Here is a 24,784-nt window from a genome sequence, read left to right on the forward strand (position 1 = left end):
GGAGATTTTAGAAAGCAGAAACCCTAGGATCAATTAAAACAAAATTGGACAACATTATCATGTGAAATTAATCTAGGTATCCAAGGCTGTTTCAACAATTGAAAAGTGATTAATATAATCATCATTTCAATAAACTGAAAATAATTGCATGGTCATAGCTATACATTGATAGAGAATACTTGAAAGATCATTTAGGATTAGAAACTCTTAAAAAGCTAAGAATTGAGATGACACCATCAACTTGAGAAAGAATATTTATAAATACCCCACCTTTAATGCTTTGCTTATTGACAAGAAACTCAAGCATTTCACTTGAGTCCAGTAACAAAGTAGACATAGCTCTTCTTACAGACTCTTCAGTTTGATACTACCAGTCATGACTAGTCAAGTGAGACAAGGAGATAAAAGTATGTAAATTAGAAAGGAAGAAAAATGTCTTTTTATTTGCTTATGATATCATAAATGTAGAGTAATCTTATAGCATCAACAAAAGAAATAATAAAAATAATAACTAGAAGGCTGATACTACCTGACTTCAAGACAGAATCCCCAGACATAGACACACAGAGATATTGTCAACTGGAAAGAAGATATCATATTCAACAAGTAATGTTCAAACAGCTGACTGTCTCATGCAAATGAAACCACCAGGATAGGTTTGCTTTAGTCTTCAGAAAAACTAATTCAAAATGAATCATATTCTTTAAGACAAAATGCAAAGCTGTAACATTACTGGAAAAAACCTGGAATGACACCAGGCGTCAAAGACACTTTAGGCAGAATACTATTTGTACAGAAGAAAAAGTTATGTAACCATCACAGTTCAGTAAAATTAATTTTTAACTGTGAATTGTACTGTCAAGACAATAGTAAAAGGAGCCATTACTTGACAGAAAGTAATTGGCAAAGAAAGATGTAGTTGATGAAACACTATTAGCTAACATATAGAAAGAACTCTTAAAATTCATTTACTAAAACAGTCAAAACTGCGCCAAAGATCCTGACATACATCTCACCAAAGAAGATTCATAGATGCCAAATTAGCGTAGCAAAAGATGCTCCTCATTAGATGTCAGCAAATGGCAAGATTGTGCAGGCATGGTGATATAGATATGAATAATTTGCATTGATATGGATTTTGCTTTAGTGATTTACATTTAAGGTTAATTTTTATATGTATTTCTTTTTTTTTTTTTTTTTTGGTTTTTCGAGACAGGGTTTCTCTGCATCTTTTTTAGATCCTGTCCTGGAACTAGCTCTTGTAGACCAGGCTGGCCTCAAACTCACAGAGATCCGCCTGCCTCTGCCTCCCGAGTGCTGGGATTAAAGGCATGCGCCACCACCGCCCGGCTTTTATATGTATTTCTAATAATGATTACGGTATTGTGATTGTGTAGTTCTTTTAAGAATGTAATGTATAATTAGGAAATATAGGTTGCTAATGGATAATCATTGATAATAGTAAAGCTTGTAGTCATGTTAGATTTTCTAGATAGAGATATATTTCAGTTAGATAGGCATTCCTAATATCTTTCAAAGACTATAGAATATGGCATTTTAAATGTTTTAACAACTTTGGGCTTTTCATGACAATGAGACACGTCTGCTCCTGGCAGCACCAATCTACTTCAAGAGGAAAACGGGCATCAAAGAGGCTACTTATGGAGTTTGATAGCCATTTGGACAAGAAACTGCTCTTGCCTGGACTGTTGCATAAACTGGACACAAAGAACCCTCAGAGAGAGGACTGCTGTACTTGCCTAAAGGTGAGATGATTCTTTGGGATTCATGACTCATGAAAGAGTCTGTGAGACATTCTGCAGGACACAGCAGATAGTGACTGAACTGCCTTTGAAATTTCCTGCTTCATGGAAAAGTCTGCTGGATACTATGGGCCTGTAGGCTGAAGATGGATGCCCCAACAGTACAAAAGAACTTTGGGTGACTGTCCAGGCAGTGAAATGTCTCTGTCATTTCTAGAGTTTTGGAAGTAGCTTACTTCTTGTTCACCTAGGTAATATTATATCCTTTGGAGTCTTTGATAGAGTTGAAGAATAGATAGGTAGTCATAGTTGTTTTCCTTTGTTATGATAAAAGATAATATATATAAATATTGTAACTAATTCTTAATTGATAACTGTTTTGTTATATGTAATTTTGCTATGTTGAAGTGAAAGCCTTTTTTTGTTTAAACAGAAAAAGGGGAAATGATGTAGGTGTGTCTTCTATCTATCTGATGATTTCAGTGATTAATTAGTAAAGAAACTGCTTGGCCTAATAGGTTAGAACATAGGTGGGTGGAGTAGACAGAACAGGAAGAAGAAGTGAGGTCGATGGCTCAGACAATTGCCCCACCTCTACTCTCTGGGACAGACTGCTGTGCCTTTCCTCAGGGGACAGACACAGTGAAGCTCCGGCCCAAGATGGATGTATGCTAGAATCTTCCCGGTGAGGCACCACTTCGTGGTGCTACACAGATTATTAGATATGGGTTAATCAAGATGTGAGTAAGAGGCTGGAACTAATGGGCCAGGCAGTGTTTAAAAGAATACAATTGGTGTGTTGTTATTTCAGGGCATAAGCTAGCCAGGCGGCCAGGTGCCAGGCAGGAATGCAGCCCGCAGCTCCCCACTACAGCATGGCACACCTGCTAGAAATGTTGAAATCTGGAATGCTATCAGGGTTAAGTCCTGGCGAGGATGTGGATGAACAATTCTGCTCCTATATTACTGATAGAAATACACTGTGGTATAGACACTATACAAGAGAGTGAAACGATTTCTTATAGAACAATGTATTCTTACTATATGATCCAGCAGGAATGAAAGTTTACATCTATACATGTGGCTGCTTATCATAAAATTATATTGAGAATTCTTAAATCTGGGAAACAACCAGATGAGTCTTGTGGAGTCAAATAGATACGCAAACTGAAACATTTGAACACTGAGATACTGTTCAGCAATAAAAAGAGATTTTCTGTAAAATCGTGGAAAGACATAGAGGTGTTGATGTCTCTTGACAAATATTCACATCACACACTGGTAATTCTGCTGAACTATTATGACAGTAAAAAGGCGGTGGAGCTTATTCTCAGTGTAGAGGGTGGTTACATTCCAACATCTTGACATTCTGAAAAAGGCAAAACTATAGTAATGATAAAAAGGTTGGGGACTGTCAAGGGTTGGGAAAAGTAAAGGCATATGTGGGTGATTAAGGGGTAACATAAGCTTCTTTTGTGGGAAACTGAAAAAAAGGGGAAGCTTTGCACATGTGAGAGATAGACAGGAAAGCTTGGAATTTTCTACTACACATTGCTGTGAACTTAATGTAAAAGTAAGCTCCATTTAAATAGTTCATCCACCCTCTTTCACACACATGTGGACAAAATTGGTATAAGTTATCTGCCCATCAAACTGACCTGATATAATTCATAAACATTTTCTGTACACTACCATTTTCGTATGAAATTCTCATCTATAGATGATTTAATAATGTAATAATCCAATAACCATCTTCAAGACATTTTACCCACATCAATTCTGTAATCACAGATTAAATTCAAAATGTTTATTTGCAAAGTCACAAACAACACTTTACATATTTAGATTAAGCAAAGGGTATAAGTGGGCAAGGAAGGTAATTGAAAGAGTATATCCACTAATTGTGTAGACCCCACACACTGCTCTGAACTATCCCTTGACAGTTGGCATTGTGTACCTACATACCAGATATTGCCCCTAGCTCCATTTTACTAGTCAACCTCTTCTCTCCAAGGCGGTATCTATTTCAGGAGAAAAATAGTCACACACTGGGAACTCAGTCCTTATAAGACTTTAGACCTAAAATTTGACTCTAATTTTTGCAAGACTTGCTATAACCTTACGCTCAAGTGGCATATGGATGAACTACACAGTAACGTACTATTTTCCCTGGACCAAGAATTGCATTCTACAAATGAGTTCTCACTTAGACTTTTCAGTATACCTCTTAGTTTATTGTATTATACATATCAGGAATGCTAGAAGATGGAGACTTGTCTATTTCTTTCAACAGAGATGATTAATATCTTGTATAGCAATTTCATTTGCTTGCTGTCTCGTCACCTTGCTTCTGGGATCTAAAAATCTCCAGCCTTACCAGCAGCTGTGTGGTGATTACTAGGGGTACAGGTGTTCTGCTCAACCTTGAAACAGCCACTCTTAGACCCTGCAATCCCCACAGCCCAGTGAAACAAATTTCTTTATCCATGAGGCCTAGTGCTCACTTTTCTCAAAAGATGTTGAGGGCCATAAACCCATGTCATTGATAACTATTCCCTGCTACCATTGGTGAATGAGGAGTGCTTACTGCTTGCCCCTTTCACTGGCTTATCCTCTATAACACAATCCATGCTTATTGTTTCCTGGCCCATGGCTTAGCTCTATCCTCTTCCTCCTCTGAAATTTCTCAGCTTTATCTTTCAGCGTTCCTCAGCATCATAATCTCTTTTTGACTCCATTTTTTCCTACTGCAACTAAAACCCAAATCTTATGTGAATAGTCCAATTCTCCTTTGGCATTTTTAAAAGCTGTTTTAACATTGTTTATTCCTACAAAGTTATGGATCTGTACCCTTGGCTCCTAGAGAACTTTTTCTTGTGTCTTCTAAAAATTCTGAGTCTTTCCACATTTCTATAATTCATATTATGATATAAATTACTAAGACTATTAATTTTTAATGAGTCTAATGTTGCATTTCCTGGTAATATTTGTGAAACAATGGTGTTATTCGATTAGTTCTAGGGAAAAACTATTAAGAAAAAGTGATGTGAGTCATTTCAGACCGAGTGTTTTAAGGAAGCCTGTGTTCTCTGTCCCAATGTTGACAGCTAGAAGCAGTTGAGGAGGTAACCTAGGAGATATTGAAGCCACCAGAAAGAATCAGCTTAGGCCACTGAATCATCACTTAAATGAAAAATACTCATATGTTGACCAGAACCACATGCCCTGGGCAAGAGAGAATACTCCCTGGCAATAAAGTGTTCTTTTTCTGCGGCACCGAGGAATTATTTTTTTTATTCAGTTGCTAATAATCCCACTATCGTCTACTGAACTATGGTGTTGGAGAATTTTATATATAATAAACATTATCTATTTCAATTCTGAAACCCTGGTTTCATCTTGAGCAGTAATAATATCTGCTTATACATGAAATGAAACATACCTCCTTAAATCAGTTGGGTTTGCTTGCTTCTTTCGCTCAATTTGGATACTTTCTCATAAGCATGATTTGAAACTTTTCCTGTCTCATAACTCCTTCAAATCACTCATTATCCACCAATATGAAAGGTGACTCTTTTCATGGAACAAATTTCTTCAAGCACTTCAGTTATGAGTATTATTTGATTTCAGTTTTTCTTAACATATTTTCTTAATAACCACACATTCCATGGTTGAAGTCAAACTTCAATTGAATAATTATCCTGAGTTTCATTGCCCTTCACGTGTTTGAATCCAATTTATCTATCAATGGCTCAAACATGCAGCAACAGAGGTGTCTGTTGTCTTAATGATGAAATAACCAAGTAACAGAGTTCTAATGAGTTGGGTCATGAAACAAGGAAGAGAAACTCTAATACAAAAATGAGACCACAAATCTATAACCCTCCAACTTAGAGAAATACAACAACTGACTTGGCATCTTTTCTCAAATAATGTACTCCAAATTCACATTTTTGTTTCTAATCTCACAAGTATATTCTATAAATGTCCTCCACTGTCAGCATTTTCTCAGTATTATTATACCTCATAACTAAGAACACAAACAGTGACATTTACTCTTATCCTTGAAGACCTTCCAGTGTATCTATCCTTCATCATTACCTTACTTCAAATGTTTCTTGGTATCACATTCTAAATACATAACACCTTTCCCTATATTTCTTGCATCCCATTACTCCAGGCTAATATCATTTTGCCTAAGTAGAATTAATGTATGTGCAATTTTTATCATAAGTTACTAAACTCTAAACTCTGTCCAGTCTAGTAATTGCCTTCTTTTCTGCTGACTGAGATTGGCTGAGCATCATCAGAATGAGTGGGAGAGGGGATTAATGAGGATAAGTGATTTTTTATGAAATCTCACAATCCACAAACACATGTGAAACTAGTACTCTTGTCTACATTACAAAGGAGGAAAAAACTGGAGGTTACAATCCAAACAGGCAGAACTCGAAGAACTCTGGCTCAATTATTGGTTTTCAAGTTAGCTAACTCTTTGCTAATTATCTTTTCATATTGAATTTCATAGCATATATCTTATTTAACTTGTAATAGACTCAGAAGTAGCTTCAATTTTTAATGAAATTGTCTATGACTATAGAAAGTAAAGTCCCTTGAAAACAGCTAATAATTTTTTTAAAAAATTTGTCATTAATTAGCAATATTATAAGAATTATTTCAATTTTGTTAATGTAAATGTGTATATGTCTACAATACAAATTATTATTGATGATAAAATGTACCAACAAAGCTAACTCGTAAGAAAAAAAGGATTTGAGCAGAAAACAATGATATAGCTTTTTAAAATGTTGTTATCTATCATTATCATGCATGTTTTCCATGTTGATAATATTGTGCTAAGCAGTATATATATAGTAGGAACTGTTAGCACCCTTATTTGACAGGTAAGTAAATGGAAGAATGAGAAGAAACTATCAAAGACTATAGACAAATCATATTTCTGTGGAATTTTAGAAATGCTGAGCATCACATCACCTTCTGGCTATGTAGCTAAGGCTTCTATAATGAGCCTTTCCCAAATGTGAAGTGAACTAAAGAGGTTTTTTTTAAATACGAATAGTGAATGATAATGAATAATTTTGATTACAATCAAATAGAGAAAGAGAACAATGTGTAGAGTGTCAGAGTGATCTCAGAATATTTAAGGAACAAATTGTTTTGTCTTACCCATAAATTCAATCCCCAAGTGGTCTGCTACATCAAAGTCAGCATGGAAAGAAGGGAAACAGAAAGAGAAATGGGTTAGAAAAAATCCAAACAAGGACATCAGTGCTTGTTAGACCATCATTACAGGACACAGGATATGTGTCTACTTTAACTATGTTAGCTTTGAGATGTAACTTTTAGACAGTCAACAGTAACAGTTCTTTGTATTGTCTTTAATATTTATTTCCACAAAGCCTATAAATTGTTACTAGGCATTTAGTGGAAATACAATGCATAAATAATGAAATATACCAAATAAGAGAAGGGGATCAAAGAATTCCTTGTAAAGATATTTTAAAAATCTGCCATTTTTTTGTAGATTACATCTTTGTTCAACATAAATTTATTTGGACCTCTACATTAGCAAAAAAGGCAAAGCCCTAACCAGGCTATGAAAGTCTATAGTGCATGTTCTTCACATTCATGCACACAAATTGGTGACACTAGACTTCTTTCTTAGACATGTTATATGGGATCGCAGTGGCAAAACTAAAGATCTTACAATGGTCACAAAGTCCTAGGTAGATTGAAGACATAAATCCATGTCCCTGATTCACAAGCCACATGACTCCTTGACTTGACATGTCATCAGATCAAAAAACAAAAAAAAAAAAAATGCCAGAAGCATCATCCTCTGTCTTGTGTGCCCACAGACACAGACAGTCTTGAACAGCTAGACTGTCTGTGTCCAGAGACTAACCAACTCATCCAGGGCTATTTACTTAAATAGCCCCTTCTTTCTTTTAATTGTACAATTATGTACTCATTCACTTTGTAAGTTCAACACATGACTAAATGATGGTTTCATTACACAACTATTTGTCTGGAATGAGGATAAGAGGGAAAAAACTATTGCTGAACCTATATTTATTTCCAAATCCAATCGCTGCCCTCCTTTTAGGGGTTTAGTTAATAAGCATTTCTTTTCAGAAAACATATGATAGTTGATCATTAATATTAGTGCATTTATGGATACACACATATAAAACACACTTTTGACATTTCGGTAATTTCAAGTACTTAATTCATTTTAGTTATTTAATTTGGTACAAATTAAGTTCATAAAGCTGTGCCATCACCACCACTGTTTTTTATGGCTCTTCAATCCCACCAGTCAGAGGCTATGTCGTCTCATGTCCCAGGTCCCCTCCCATCAGCTACAAGCAACCTCTACATTCTGCATCAGTTCAATTTGCCAATGGTTCAGTTGAAGTGATTAAAATTCATGTGAATTAAAAAATGTCTACTTTTATGAAGAAAGATAGCAATTGTATTTCTAAAATATGGGTTTATCCCTTTCTCCTCATGGCAAGTTTTTCACTGCTTGGGCTGCATTGATATGTACTTTCCTAATTATCTGTTCATTTTTGTGAAAAAGACAGCTTTTTGTTCTCAGTGAATTCTAGCATCATCAGCAGGAGACCACAGAGTAAAATTCTGGCCATCCTTCTCTTAGTAAGTGCCATACTGAAAATCTGCAATGATGGGAGAGTTCAGAAGCGGAGAATCTGTTCCTTGGAGGGACAGAAGTTGCTATGCAAAGAATGCAATTTAGGAGGAAAAGTGACAAGTGCATGCTTGTATTCTTTTGCAGACAAGGAGCCCCAACTGTGTGCTCCAGAAACATGGAAGAGATATTGGATATATAGAATTTTAAAATGAGGTTCGAGTGAGATTAGCTCTCATAAAATTATGGTAAGGTAATTCAAAAGACAGCAAATGATACAATTTGTCATTTGCACATAAACAAAAAGAAACAAAAGCCAGAAATATTTAGAAATCAGCAAGCAGAGGCTCTCATGTGGACCACAGACAATGTCCTCAAATAGTGGACCATAGTTGACAGGCAGAGAGCCCCTCAAGGAGAAGACCAGAGATATCTAGAGGCATAGACTCTCCAGGAATGGGCTATAGATATTCACAAGCATGAGAGTACCCTAGTCTAAATTACATTGAAAAAGATCTTTCTGGTAAAGCTTACATGAATGAACACTGACCCTGAGTCTGTCTTGCTGGCTAGAATATAACAGAGAGCTAGTCTCCATTCTTCCATGATGCACTGTTCTACCTATGTTTGTGACTAGGAATCTAGGCAACCAGTCTTCTTGACGTTGTAGACCAAGCTAGGAAGTGAGCTGTGTTGATGTATTGGAAGTCAATCTATGTACTTTACAAGCATAACAAACTCCTGGCCAGAAGCACGGACAAACATCACAACTAAAAATTATTCAAACACTGAAAAAGATAAATAGGAGTCTTGATTAAAACAAATCTCTCTTAATATAAAAGTTGCTAAGGTTGTAATTTGCCTACTATCCAGCAAAGTGCTGTCTATGGTCTTAGATAGTGAAAGGAAATTGCTTACTAATTTTTTTATTAAAAATTTCTGCCTCCTCCCTGCCTCCCATTTACCTCCCCCTGCCCCCCTCCACTCCCCTCCCTCTCCTGTCCGAAGAGCCTTAAGGGTTCCTTGCCCTGTGGGAAGTCCAAGGTCTTCCCCCCTCAATCCAGGTCTAGGAAGGTGAGCATCCAAACAGGCTAGGCCCCCCCAAAGCCAGTATATGTAGTAGGATCAAAATCCAGTGCCATTGTCCTTGGTATCGCAGCCGCCCTCATTGTCTGCCATGTTCAGGGAGTCCAGTTTTATCCTGTAATTTTTCTGTCCCAGTCCAGCTGGCCTTGGTAATCTCCGATTAGATCAGCCCCACCATCTCGGTGGGTGGGTGCACCCCTCGCAGTCCTGACTTCCTTGCTCATGATTTCCCTCCTTTTGCTCCTCATTTGGACCTTGGGAGCTCAGTCCGATGCTCCATTGTGGGGCTCTGTCTCTATCTCCATCCATCGCCAGATGAAGGTTCTATGGTGATTTGCAAGATATTCATCAGTATGACTATAGAATCTGGCCATTTCTGGCTCCCTCTCCTCGGCTGTCCAAGGAACTAGCTGGGGACATCTCCTTGGACACCTGGGAACCCCTCTAGAGTCAAGTCTCTGCCAACTCTAAAATGGCTCCCTTAATTAAGATATATATTTCCCTGTTCCCACATCCACCCTTCCTATACCCCAACCATCCCATTCCCCCAAGCTCTCCCCATCCTCCCCTGCTTACTAATTTTTATGATGCCCTTTTGATGGAAACTGACAAGCCTGAATATACAAATATTTTTTATTTAAAAATCTCTACCCCCTGGTTTTTCACTACACACTACAGTATTAAAAATGCCAAACCCTGTGATCACTATCAATTTGAAGACACTGACGGGCATTGTTTTACACCGGAAGATCAATGGAAAGCAGATGACAGAAAAGCAATTAATTGTGTTATTTCAGTCACATGCAGATCATAAACCACACCATTTCTCAGAAGCCTATGCTGATTGTTTCTCAAGGCAAACAGCTTGCCTGAAAATGTTCCGGCCTGAAGGAAAACATCAAGAGGATGTGAGTGAGAAGAAATCAATTCATAGTTCATTTCTTCATTCACCCAAACCACTGAGTACCAAGAACGTCTCAGACCTTAGGGTGAAGCAATTGGCACATGGCTCAAGTGAAAGACATCTGCTTTCCCCTGAAGAACATATGCAAATCTACAATTTAAGCTTTTTCGCTCCTCCATTAACGTTTCTTTAGACTATTCAGAGCCTCAGCATTGTTCCAGAGTGGCCGACTTTTACCCAGCACTAAACTGCTCTGGGAAATGATGTAAGAATGAGATACTCTGACAGCATCTCCTGAACTGCCAGCCATGCCCACAGTAAAAGGGCATACAGCAACACAGAGGGTGGAAACATCGTTCCCCAGTCATAACGCCTATAAATGAGAGGGACTGCAATTGAGCCCAGGTAGCCTGACTCTCCGCCTTCGTTATCCAGGTTTTAAATGACCTCATTCTGAAGAAATAGCTAATTTTTGCAATGTCATTAAGTAATGAGACCTTCTGGGATGAATTATTTAATCCACTTAAAAGAGTAAATTGTTTTCAAGCATCCTCAGGCACCACTGAAGTACCACTTACTTACCTGTTTATTGATGGGAGGCCAAAGATGAACTGGTTGAGGGGGGTAGAAAGGAATACAACTGTTTCGTGCTATCGAGGAGCGAAACGAGCATACTATTAATATTTCCTCATTAGTTACCAAGGAAATTCCTGTAAGATGAGGATAATTTGGCTATTTTTATATACTGCAGGTTCTAAAGAATTTTGTTTGAAAAAAATCTGTCAAATATTACGCCAAATAATTTTAAACTTAGAATAATATTTATCAGATACCAGCGAATCTTCTATAGAACTCAAAGATTTCAATGTCTTAGGTCATATACAAGTGATGGAAACACAGTCCCTCAGGTCAAATGCATAGAGAAATTTGTAAAATTCATGCCCATATACACCTACCTTTGACCAAAATTATTTATTCTTAGTTTGTAACATGATGTGTTAAAAGACACCTATGTTTCAGAAGAAGAAACTTCAATTAATTGAGATCCACATATCTTCCTTTCTTCATATATTACCTTTTTATTTTTTTATCTAGATAGAATGCTGAAAATGTAGCTGATAAGAATCATCAGGTATCAGGCACTGCTATTAATAACTGTCATCGTGTGGCACAGATATTATAAATTTTTCCCCATTAACTGAAATTTAAGGTGCGCATGTCTGAAACTCCCTCGAATCCTTTTGTGCAGGGACAGCAGAATTCCTCAGCACGTGGTTTAGTTTCTTTTCCAGCTGCGGGGATAGAGAACCGTAGCAACTGAAGGGAGAAAGGGTTTGTTCAGCTCTTACTTCCCTGCTACAATCCATCATGATAGGGAAGTTACAGAGGCAGAAACTTGAGAGAACTCGTTACATTTACCCACGGTCAAGAAGAAAGAAAGCAGATTAATGAGCAGCTCCATTTCTCCCTCCATATAACTCAGAATGGCCTTCCCAGAGAGTGATGCCAACCATTCTGAACCACCCTCAATTAACACATAATCGCTCACTGACATGCCAACAGGCCAACTCAATCTAAACAATCCCTGTTAGCAATCCTTTCCATAGTAATTTTAGATTGTATCATGTTGACAGAAGCTAACCATCAAAGTGAGCAGAGACCTTACTGTCACTCCTAAAGACTTGCCTTTGATCCTCAGAAACAACAGAAAGGGAGAACCTACTCCTGTAAATTGTTCTCTGACCTCAACATATACCCACACATATACACACATGTACACATACATGCATACACAAATATGTATGTATAAAAACACAAAAACGCCTCTGGAGCAACTCAAAATTTTATATGCTGATATGTCAAGCACAGCTGCCCAACCTTCCAAAGTTGACAGGCTGAGGAAGAGTAAAGGCAACAACAGTGCTTGACTTAATCCCAGTCTGCAGATGCAATGGGATATGTTGTTAGCTAAACTAGGGCGAGTAAGGCCCTGTGGTGCAGTACTGGGACAATGTCACACTAACTCAGGCTTCAGTCTTAGCACAGGATCAGAAGCAATGAAACTGTGTGCCATTGTCACGCAATATCCCCTCTGTGTTCATTTAAACCTTCGTTCCATGGAAAGTAGAGAAGAAATTTACATAAAAATAATGATCTCAGCTGGGCGGTGGTGGTGCACGCCTTTAATCCCAGCACTTGGGAGGCAGAGGCAGGCGGATCTCTGTGAGTTAGAGACCAGCCTGGTCTACAAGAGCTAGCTCCAGGACAGGCTCTAAAGCTGCAGAGAAACCCTGTCTCAAAAAACCAAAATAAATAAATAAATAAAAAAATAAAATAAAAATAGTGATCTCTGGTTTATAAAGTTAAAATATTGGGGCTAATGAGATGGCTCAACTGGTAAAGGCTCTTAGCAAGTCTGACAAACCTTAGTTCAACTCTCAGAACACACAAGGTGGAAGGAAAGAACTCGCTGCTTAAGTGGTTCTTCCCTCTTCCCTGTGCACACTGTTTTGGACAAGGGATTTCAGACACACACACACACACACACACACACACACACACACACACACACGCACACTAAGTAAATGTAAAAACAAGTTTAAAAAAACTACAACATTTGGTTTAAGGTTCAGTGGCTTCTCCACGGCAGGAGCCCTGAAAGCACTTTTGATGTATGTGATACATAGTCCCTGGGATAGTTCAGTAGCTTTCCCACTTTGGCAGAAGGGTAGTGTTGTCTGGGAGTGCCCATGGTTCTAATGATCTCTGCCAGCTGCTGTAGGAAAAACTCATCATGTCAGTGTGAGCAACCACCCACTCAATTACAAAACATGCCTGTTACACAGTGCTTCTCTTCATAATGCTACGGTAGTCTGTCACTCTGTAGGTTCCATCCCAGATCTGGGTCACATGACTTTTCTCTTATGACACTCCAGGAACAAATAGTCCATTGGAACAGAGAAGATGAAATAGGATTTGTGAAGACTCTAAGTTAAATCCTGAACATTTGAGGGCAGTTCATGTCTCTGGAAGTTTCTAGAATCTTAGGATATTTGGGTGCCTTGTGATATATTAGTTTGCTCATGCATGCTCCTAGCTCCAAAATGAGACTGTAGACCAAGTGACAAGAACATTTATTGAAACAGTGTCAGGCATGTCCACATTTAATACAACAAAACAGGCAAAGTAGGGAAGGAGGAGATGGAATCAGACATTTCTGATTAAGGAAGAAAGCAGTGGCAGAAAGTAGAGGCACCCCAGCTATAGCTTCTTCAGTCTAGAAAATAATATGTGGGACTTACTAATTACATATCTTTAATAAAGTCAAGGGGTTAATACACAGGCAAACTGTGTCTGCCAATGCTGCCAGGGCATACAGCGGTGTCATTACGGGAAAGAGACTCTAAGATGTCAGAGCGAAAAGGCAGTGGCAGGAGACAGAGTAACAAGCAAACCTGAATCCCACCTGTCAGGTCCTACAGCAAGAGTGGAGATGGACAGACAGGGATCTCTTAAAGGGAAGAGCATGCTCCTGCAAGGAGAAACTGGGGAAGTCTTTTGCCTAGGAGCTCTGTTCAGTCATGTCACCCAGCATTATAGGGAAAGGCAAGTTATCATCATTCTAGCTAATTAGTGGAAACATTAGGATTTGAATGTAGGTCATATTCCAATCTCAATGCTTCCTTTGCTTCCTCGGCAGGCATATGATTTTAATTTTCACCAGTGCCTGTACATTTTACCATAGAATTTATGCATGTTTATGAATGAAATTTGCAAATAAGTACAAAATTAATATTAAAAATGGAAACCTTTATCACTGCTTCTAAGAAGCAGTCACTGGTAAGTTTTCTTCTGTCTTTTCTAGGACCACTTTTATATTTGCAAAGGAAGCAAGGCATCCACTCTACACATCACCCTGCCTCACAAGTGTGAGCTGGAGGATTGTCTGTGGTTGTGTCAGCTCAGTAAGCACAGAGCTCGCTCACCTCCACCACACTGGGACTAACAGCATTGTCCACTGTTGGGAAGAGGCCATGACACCATTATGGCAGCCAGCATCCCCACAGACAGGTCATCAATCACCGAAAAGGCAAAGCCACTCTCTGGAAAAGTACAGGACCCCGCTGTCCTGTCCTGGGCCCTTATCACAGAGCATGACCTCTTTATTTTCCTTTCTAAAAACTCTGTTGTTGATCCTTGTTGGACACAGACACCTTCATTTCACTTTCTTACAAGCAAAGTAAGACGACTCATTTGTGCTAAGGAAGAAGCAGCTGCCATGGAGACCCGGCCACATATTCAAGCAGTTCACACTCAAGGCGATCATTCTGCTTCACAGAACACAGTTTCAAAACAGGGCTTCAAGCACTGGTGAGATGGCTCAATGGGTAAAGGCACTTGCCATCAGGTCTGACGAAGTGAATTTGATTTCCGGGTAGAAGGAACAGCACGGACTGCCATATAGTATTGATTATAGGTACATGAGCAGTCTCTCTCTCTCTCTCTCTCTCTCTCTCTCTCTCTCTCACACACACACACACACACACACACACACACAAACACACACATACACACACACACACACATACACAGAGGAGATAGAGAGAGAAATTTTTAAAACATTCTAAAATATAGTTTCCATAGAGATTCATGATGATCATTTGCTCCATCTCCTTTCTAGATTTAAATATTTAAATCTTGCAGAGGACGTATTGCAATGGTAGAGTGCTTGCCTAGCAGAGAATATATACTTCTCCATTCCAATTCCCAGTATTTCCAGGATAAAAAAAACCTAAATGAAAGATTCAAAGTTTAACATTCACTAAACTGCTTGTACAATTTTTCTGGGACAGGATTGTATAGCATTGGGCATGACCAGGTTTCTGTTTTCCCTCTAATTAAAAATTTTAGTAAGAACTTCCACTGTATATAAAAAGATTTCATTCAAAAGTATTGTTGCTTTTCTTTTGCTTGTCACAGTGAATGTAAATCTGTATGAGTGATTTGTGAATTGTTTTTTTTGTTGTTGTTGCTTTTGTTTGTTTGTTTGTTTTGTTCATGTAACACACATCAGCTAGCTTTTTGTCATGTTTGGTCAACTTTCTCACCTTTCTGTGGAACTTCTACATACATTATCACCTTTGATCTCAAATATTAGCTTTGAAAGTTGTGCCAATGGGGCCTACATAACAACTGAAGCAATTAAGTTTTTATGAAAATCGAAAGGCCAGATTCATAGATTCCTGGGTTCTTTAGATTGAAAAGTCTCATAAATTTCAAGACTGACGGAAGGAAGACTTACATCGTTTTGCCTTTCTTTTTTGAAAATTTGATGTATATAAACAATGTATTCTGGTCATATTTACCCTCCATCTACATCCTCCCAGAACTGCATCACAACTTTTTCCCGACCTCTTGTCTGCATTTTATAATGGCTTATTTGTGTATTTATTTTAACCACTGAGTTCAATTAGTGCTGACCGAATGCACCTAAGTGTAGAGTTATCTACTGGGACACAAACAACTTTCCATTTGCCGTATTCCTAAAAGGAGATACTCTTGCTCCTGAAGAGTCAACTGTCAACAGCTCTTTAGCTAGGCATGGATCCTTGTCAATGCTTGTCAATGGGAAAAGGAAGGGTAGCAATGGCTTAACTGAAACTAAGGATGTTTGAAGAAGCCTTATGACAGCCCACTAGATTTATACTCTGAGTCTTAGGTTTTTTACATACTGCTTATCACTTCAGGCTATCATTGAATTGACATTTTTCCTCAGAAAATTTTAAATGTTACTATGGTGATTACAAGGTTTTTGCATACAGTCTTTAAGAATTTTTCACTAAATAACTTAAACTAAAGCAAGATTTGTAATATGTCTTATTTTTTTATTTTGAATATTGGGATTCCATCTGTTTATATCATTGGATATATTTAGAAGATATTATAGACATTTATAGATGCAAATATTTTTATATGTATTATTTGGTCATCATTGAGCAAATTCCTGAAAAGACAACAAAAAGTTTTGTCTTTGGTTTATGATAGGAGGTGTAAGAGAAAATCTTTTAAAACTATGATGTCATGAAGCACACAGAAGTAACCAATGTAGAAAGTAGTACAAAGAAATGGGATCCTTGCTTTGATGAAATCTCACGCTGTACTTAGGTTGTTCTTGGTGAACCTCCTGCAACAGCTTCCTGGGGAAAGAAATTCCCAGCCACTGCAGCTTCTGAAGAGCAGTCTTCTCCATTAATGATATCATTTTGACTTTATTCTGTTCTAAGAATATTAGTTTATTGGGGGAGGGAATGCTGGGACCCTTGTATTTTAAATAGTTTTCAATGCAGAAGGAAGCTACCTAACATTGTAAATTTTATCAATAGGAAACCATGGACAAACCTCACAAACATGTTGTTTTTATAAGTAATCTGCACTGTAGGTTCCTCTATTGACTTCCATTTTCTTCTTAATGAAATCCCAACTCACCCTGTGACAAACAACTTCCATCTTTCATGGCCAGACTTCTCCTATATCTTTCCAATTTCCTGAACTATTGCTTTCTATTAGCATTTCTATGCAATAAGATGAAATTTCCAGCAAGCAAAACTTTATACCTTGAACTGTAACTTATGGGTGTATCTCTATACCATGACTAATTAATTGAAATGCTATTATCTCCCCAGCTCTCCCAATTTTGTCTAGTGCTTCTCAAAGCCTCTCAAATATTAGATGGTGACTAAATAATTGTTGAATTATTTTTCTTAATCATACTATTTTTTCTCATTGCAGATACACTGAGATGATAGCTTCTTAAAGTGACTTATTTATAAATTATGTCAAGTTTATCTTAATGTCTTCACTTAAGCCATAACTAAAAATTTCCAGATTTCCTTAGCACTCAATGTGGGTTCTTAGCCACTTCTTCCCTAATTTCTCCTCTCCCCTGTGTGTGTGTGTGTGTGTGTGTGTGTGTGTGTGTGTGTGTGTGTGCATGCACATGCACACGTGTTTGTCTGTTTGGAGTTACAAAACTTGTTTCTCAATGAATTGTGAATCACCTCAGACATGTGTGGGAAAAAGCAAATTCTATTTTTATGTACTATTCTAATACCTCAGTCAACCAGACCTTCATAGAGACATCTATTGATATAAAATGCTCTTATTTTTCTGTTTATAAGGAAAAATAAATAAATGCAGTGTCAGCAGAATTACAGAGAAAACCATCCTCAAGCCTCTCATTCCTAACCATCCAAGGTCATCATTGCCTTCTGTCCACATGCACACAAACCAGCACCTACAGAATGAGTGAAAGGGCTGGATTTGCTTTCTTGTTGCTGTGATCAAACACCCAGACAAAAGCAACTTAAAAGGGAAAATGTTGATTCTGACTCATGGTTCAGGGATAAAGTCTGTCATGATGGGGAAGGCAGAGTAGCAATCAGGTATGACACAGTTGCAGGAGCAGGGAGCTGGCTGTTTAGTTTGCATCCACACTCAGATGCAGAGAATGTTGGAAGTGGGCTAGGCTATAAAGCCCAGCCATAGTAACCTACTTCCTCCAGTGAGTCTTTACCATGCAAGTTTTGTAATCTTCCCAAACAGTACCACCAGCTGGGAATCAAGTGTTCAATCACATGGTTCTTTCTATAAAGGACATGTCGAACTAAAACAATAATAGTGCCTGGATACAATAAGTGCTCAGGAGACAGGAGGTACCGATCTTTCAATTAGCCACTTTCCATTCTTATCTTTCAAGACTTAGATCTCCCTCTCTCCCTCCCTCTCTCCCTCCCTCCCTCCCTCCCTCCCTTTCTCCCTACCTCCCTCTCTCCCTCCTTCCCTCCCTCTCTCCTTTCCTCCTTCTCTCCCTCTTTCCTCTCTCTCTCTCTTTCACACACACACACACACACACACACACACACACACACACACACACACACAATATCCCAAGAGTTATTCTGTCCATACCACTGTTGGAAGCCTCTCCTCTAAAGCTTGTCTAGCAGTTAGTAGCTTTGTGTGTATGCATGTGTGTGTGTGTGTGTGTGTGTTCTAGACACACGTTGATGAATAAGTACCTAAGTCAATCAGTTCCTCAAAGGCACATATTCAGATAGTCAGGTTGTCTACTGTTTGGCAATGTGGTTTTACAGAAATGCACAAAACCAGGCAGCTAGTAAGAAACCATGGTAACCATGTTTTTTTTTCTATTGATGATTATGCTTTGTTGCTTCATTCTGACAAGATAACTCATTCCAACATTGACAAACACATGCTAATTTAATATTTAATGCTACCTTTTATTGTAAAAAGCACTGGTGTGGGAATCATTTCATACTTTATGATCCTTATGCTGCATATTTCTATTACCAAGTTTAAAAGTCACATTAATTTATACTTATAAGCTCCCAAACACCTGGGAATTCTTGATAATGAGCACAACAGAGGACACACTTGGCCACTAATGGATTAATTTATTACTTCTGTGGACTTAAAATGTAGCAATATGGTGGAGCTTTTTTCCCTAAATGTATAATCAGTTGAGAATGCTATTTGTCTCATTTAAATGCAAGGAACAATCTATCTTTTGCTACCTCCTTCCTAAATCCATTAAGCAGTTAATAACGTAAGGACTAATGTAAGCCTCCTTTATTTAATAGAAATTTTTAAAAAAATGTAAATTAAGCCAGAAGAGTCTTCTCCCAGTAATGATTTCCCCAAAGCAGCTGGATTATTCCTAGTAGTGTGGAAAAAAATCAAGGGAAGTTACTTTATTAAAATGACAGAGAAAACTATTACTTAATAATTATTTGGGAACTTGGTTGAATCAGGGTATTTTGAATATCTTCCACTCTTCCTCTCATTGACTTCCTTTACAGTTTTGAACTGTTAATAAGCATTTTCTATAGGCATGGTTAGAAATGGTCACTCTGGTGCTGTGTGGTAGCAGCACATGCATTTAATTCCCAACACTTGGGAAGCAGAGGCAGGTAGATCTCTGGTTACAGAACAGGCACCAAAGCTACACAGAGAAACCCTCTCTCAAAAAATAAAGAAAAAGAAAAAGAAACAAAATAAAAAAAAGAAAGAAATGGCTACTCTGTTGGGCATCCTGTAAACACAATAACCCTTTTATAATGATCTGCAGTTGTCAGAAGTTAATTATTTATATTACAAACATTTTTAACATAATAGCAACACTTAGTAACAAAGCAAACAAAGTCTATAATGTTTTCCTTGAACCTGACATCTACATGTAAGATATTGAGACTCCAAATGACCTCCAGCAACTTCTCATAATAACTGTATGCAATTCCTAGTCCTGGTTCACAAAGCTAAAAACTAACAGGCAACCATTAAGTGGAAGAGGAATGTATTCTGGCTCACAGTGTAAGAAGGCGTACAGTCCACCATGTCAGGAATGGCAGTGACAGTATGCAGCAGTTTGTCACATCCTGTGTGAAGCCAAGGGGCAAAAGCAGGTCATGCTAGCACTCATCTGAGTCTCTCGTTTTCCCTTTTCATTTAGTCCAGGACCCCACTTAATGTGATGGTGCTACCCACATTTAGGGTGGGCAGTCTCCTCTCAAGCCTCTCTGAGACACTCTTTCAGAAAAAAGAGTTAGTATCTCTTAGGTGATACAAACATAGTCAAGTAGCCAGGCGGTGGTGGCGCACGCCTTTAATCCCAGCACTCGGGAGGCAGAGACAGGCGGATCTCTGTGAGTTCGAGACCAGCCTGGTCTACAAGAGCTAGTTCCAGGCCAGGCTCTAAAAAAAAAAAAAAAGCTGCAGAGAAACCCTGTCTCGAGGAAAAAAAAAAAAAAAACATAGTCAAGTTTACAAGGAAAGTTAACAACTATAGCACTGTGCTTAAAGCCCATATTCTTATAGGACCTAAGCTTCAGAAAGATGAGCTAATTGGACCAAACATTTAAAGTATCTACTTTGGTTAAGTCATATTGTTGTGGTCTACAGGAAACTCTGCTTGCCTCCATCTACAGATCATGCAGTAATGCTCCAGCCCATTGAGATTCATCTAGCAAGTCTTCCATATTCCCTCACCATGTTTAAGCCCCCTCCTTGCCTATCACAGTTTGGTGAACCGTACTCTTTGTTCCGCTTTGTTTAAGACACCAGACCTCAAAAGCAATGCCCCTCTCCATTGTGTCTTAACTGAACATATTATGGACTGTTCTATGTTTATGTGTCTCATACTTTGTTCTTGACTGCAAGTATGAATAGCCATGTTTGGTTTCTATTTATAGCACAGATGCTATGATAGTTCCTGGCACAGACAGAACATCTTAGTAAATAAAATCTACAGAGTTGCACAGACTAAAGTTTTTGCTCTGTGTGATTTTTGTTAGTGATATTTTTTTCTATGTTATATTCATTCTTTTGCAGTCTATAAAGGAAGGGAGGTAAGTAATAAAATTCTTCTTTTGTTGTTGTGTGTCTTTGAGGAACTGTGAGGATATGTGCATTTAATGTTGCATGCATGGAGGGCAGAGGCTGACTTTAGATTATTTGCCTTCTAAGTGTCTTTCTTTTGTGTTTTCAGCTGTGAAACCCTACATTGCCTGCAGGATTCTGAAGATTCCCCGTCTCTCCCTTACTCCTATATCACCATCGGAGCACTAAAATTACAGATTCACACTACCATACCCACTGTTACATGGATCCTGGGGTCAAAAGTAGGTCCTTGTGTTTATGTGGCAAGGGTGTTAACACACTGAGCCATCTCATTGCCACTGAGCTTCAAAATCCTTAGCCCAGAAGACAAAAACTATGAGTAAAAGATCTGTTACAAAGGACCAAACTCTGACTGCTGCTTAATATGTTGATTTTTTTTCTATATGGAGGTAGGAAGTGGAAGAATGCCAGAATATTTGAAGAAAAACCTTTAGAAATAACCCCTAAGGCAGCCAAGCCATGAGCTTCTTTTCTGATGTTCAGCTACAATCAGAGGAGGAAAAGCAGGGTTACCAACCAGGGTTGCCAGACAGGGCTGCTTTGAGTTTCCTGTTTACAGCCTATGATGCATGGAAGACCCAAAACTAGTCTATGGCCTTTGTTCTCTAGAACCCATTTAGAGTAGCATATGAACTGCCCGCAAATAGCCAGAGAAATGGGCCATAGGTACAAAGCAGACATAAAAACCACTTTTTTTCTACTCACCACATCAATAGGACAGTATAGGAGACTATAAAGACTTTAGAAGACAAGGAAGTTGGTGAACTGGCAAAGCATTTGGCACATTTGGATAGATGTCATCAGGACAAAGGCATAGACTCTATGCCATAGAGGGTTCTCCAGACCTTCATCCTCAGCCCTCCTTAATCTACCCCAATACCTAGTTTCTGGGTAAACTATGCCTCTTCTTGAAATACTAACTCAAACTCCAGTTGACCAGTGTTTGATGAAGTAACTGGAATTATTTTCTTCAAATCCATTGGTATGGAATAATAATATATCTGAGATATGCCTTTATTCTATTTTTTTTTGTACATGCCTTATCTTTCTTTGTTGGGTTTTGGGATTTTGATTGTTTGGCTTGTTTTTGTTTTTCAATTAATCAATTTTTTACATCCCACCTGCAGTTTCTATTCTCTCTTGCCCTCCCAGTCATTTCCACCATCTCCCCCCCACTACATATCCAAACAATTAACTCCTCCTCTATTTTTATTCATAAAAGGGCAGGCCTCAACAAAACATAACATAGCAAGTTGTAATAAAACTAAGCCCCCCCCCCCTTTTATTAAGGCTGGGCAAGGTGACCAAGTATGAGAAATAGGGTCTCAAAGGTCAGCCAAGGAGTCAGAGAAAGCCCCGTCATACAGTCAGGAGTCACACAAGAAGACACATTATACACAGCTGTCACATATATGCATAGGGCCGAGATAAGTCCCTTGCAGGCTCCCTTGTTGTCACTTCTGCCTTTGTGAACTCCTATGATCCCAGATTAGTTGTTTTATGGGTTTTCTTGTGATGTCCTTGACCCCTCTGTCTCCTATAATTTTTCATCCCTCTCCTCTCCAGGATTCCCTGAGTTCAGCCTAATGTTTGGCTGTGCATCTGTTTCCACCAGTTGCTGGATGAAGCCTCTCTTATGGCTATTGGGCTAGGCATCAATCTATGAGTATATCAGAATGGAGTTAGGCATCATTACATTGACATTTTTGATTGTTTGGTTAATTGATTGACTGACTTTGCATGTTTGGTTCTATTCTAAATCTCTGGGCCATCCATTCCTGACATATCTTAATTGAGATTTCGTTTTATTCCCATTTTTTAATCCCATAGAGCTGAACCTGATAAGGCCCACATTAATTACCTACTTTCTTTGACCTGTACCTTATAGAGACAAGATTTGGATTCTAGTAACAGCCTTCAAATATCTACTCTTGAGCCCATGTCACAAATGTATGGCCATCTCATACTTTGTAGACTGAGGTCTGTTTGTGCTGCAAAACTAAGGAAATAATTCTGAAACCTATCATGTAAGATACAATTTTATTGAACTCAATGCTATCATGCTATTTTTATACTACTTGGTTGTGCAAACGTTTCTTTTAAAAATATGTATCTTACTTTTGATAAACTGGAATGTTAAATAAGATAATACATACAGAAACTAAACAATTATTTAAACAGCAAAGAACTCTTTATAGAGTTTTGTGAAGTTTCATGCTGTTATTGGACTCATTATTGGATCCTTATATGAATTCTTGATAAAATTATACCAAATAATTTTCTTAGTCAATGTCAAGCTACTTTGAACTTTCCTATTAACTTATTTTCTTTCTTGTCTTGTTAGTAGACAACTCAAAGAGATTTAATAGAGAAAATAAAACTTGTTCATCAATGAGACTGAAATGTGACAACAGCTCACCAGGTCCGGAAATGTCAATCAATAGTGTAAAGAGGGCAAGTGAGTTGTGGGGTGACTAACAGGGGCCATTGCTTTTAAGAGCTGTAAGCTGGTGGCAAGCCAGATTCTCCTCCATACAGACTTTATGCTCTGTTGCATGGGGCATTCACTGCCTCCTTCTTAGCTGCTCCTGCTAACTGGAAACCTCCTGCAGCATCCTCCACACAGCTGGTTTCCATTTCTGCTTTCAGGTTTTTCTTGTGAACCTGCAAAGTTCTACCTAGTCCTTCTCTCCCCTTTTCTATCCTGTCTCTCTGACTGGCCTCCAAATGTCACTCATTCCCATGTGTTTACAAGACAAGCTTCTGCCCTCATTTCTCAGGTTCTACCTGTGCTTCCTTGGATTTTTCCCTACACAGCAGTCAGAAACGTTCCTTTAAAACTCAATAAGTCCCAGAGTAACACAAAATACTTACTAATCCTGTCACTCAGAAGTCTAAGGCAGGATGATCCTCAGCTCAAATCAATCCTGAGCTACACAGTGAGATTAAGGCCAGCCATGGCAACATTGAGACATCTTATCTTAGAGAGAGAGAGAGAGAGGGAGGAGAGAGAGAGAGAGAGAGAGAGAGAGAGAGAGGGGGGGAGGGAGGGAGGGGGAGGGGGAGGGGGTGAGAGAAAGGGAGAGAGGGAGGGAGAGGAGAGAGAAATCCTTAATCAAATCACAATGGTAGCATGCCTTTTTCCTCAAAAATCAATCACATAGCTTCCCACTTCATTCAAAAGAGAGGCCAAGAAGTCAGTTCTCTCCACCCACTACCCCACTGAGCCATCTCTCCAGCCCCAAATCCAGAAATTTTCAATGTAAAGTGGTTGCTATGTATAGTGGGCCACACTAGTGATCCCAGCACTCAGGAAGGTGAGTCAGGAGGATCACAAGTCTGAGACAAGCCTAGGTTACATACAGACACCCTGTATAGATGATGATAGATAGATAGATAGATAGATAGATAGATAGATAGATAGATAGATGATAGAGATAGATAGATAGATAGATAGATAGATAGATAGATAGATGATAGATGACAGATAGATAGATAGATAGATAGATAGATAGATAGATAGAGACAGACAGACAGACAGACAGACAGACAGACAGATAGATAGATAGATAGATAGATAGATAGATGATAGAGATAGATAGATAGATAGATAGATAGATAGATGATAGATAGATATAGATAGATGATAGATGATAGATAGATAGATAGATAGATAGAGATAGATAGATAGATAGATGATAGATATAGATAGATAGATAGATAGATAGATAGATAGATAGATAGATAGATAGATAGATGATAGATAGATATAGACAGACAGACAGACAGACAGATAGATAGATAGAGACAGATAGATAGACAGACAGACATCCATAGATTGTTAGACAGTCAGACAGATAGTGATACAAAAAAGAGAGAGGT

General features: G+C 38.3%; 1 protein-coding gene across 1 annotated transcript in view; it reads right to left on the reverse strand.

The window, feature by feature from the left end:
* The window catches only part of Nrg3 (neuregulin 3), a 550,956-nt gene that overhangs the window by 94,905 nt on the left and 431,267 nt on the right, over positions 1-24,784 (reverse strand). The window contains exon 3 of the mRNA XM_042054014.1: positions 6,951-6,977. Within this exon, the coding sequence (XP_041909948.1) occupies positions 6,951-6,977 (27 nt within the window). The remainder of the gene's footprint in view (positions 1-6,950; positions 6,978-24,784) is intronic.

Source organism: Arvicola amphibius, chromosome 12 (assembly GCF_903992535.2).
Source record: "Arvicola amphibius chromosome 12, mArvAmp1.2, whole genome shotgun sequence".
Lineage (NCBI taxonomy): Eukaryota > Metazoa > Chordata > Mammalia > Rodentia > Cricetidae > Arvicola > Arvicola amphibius.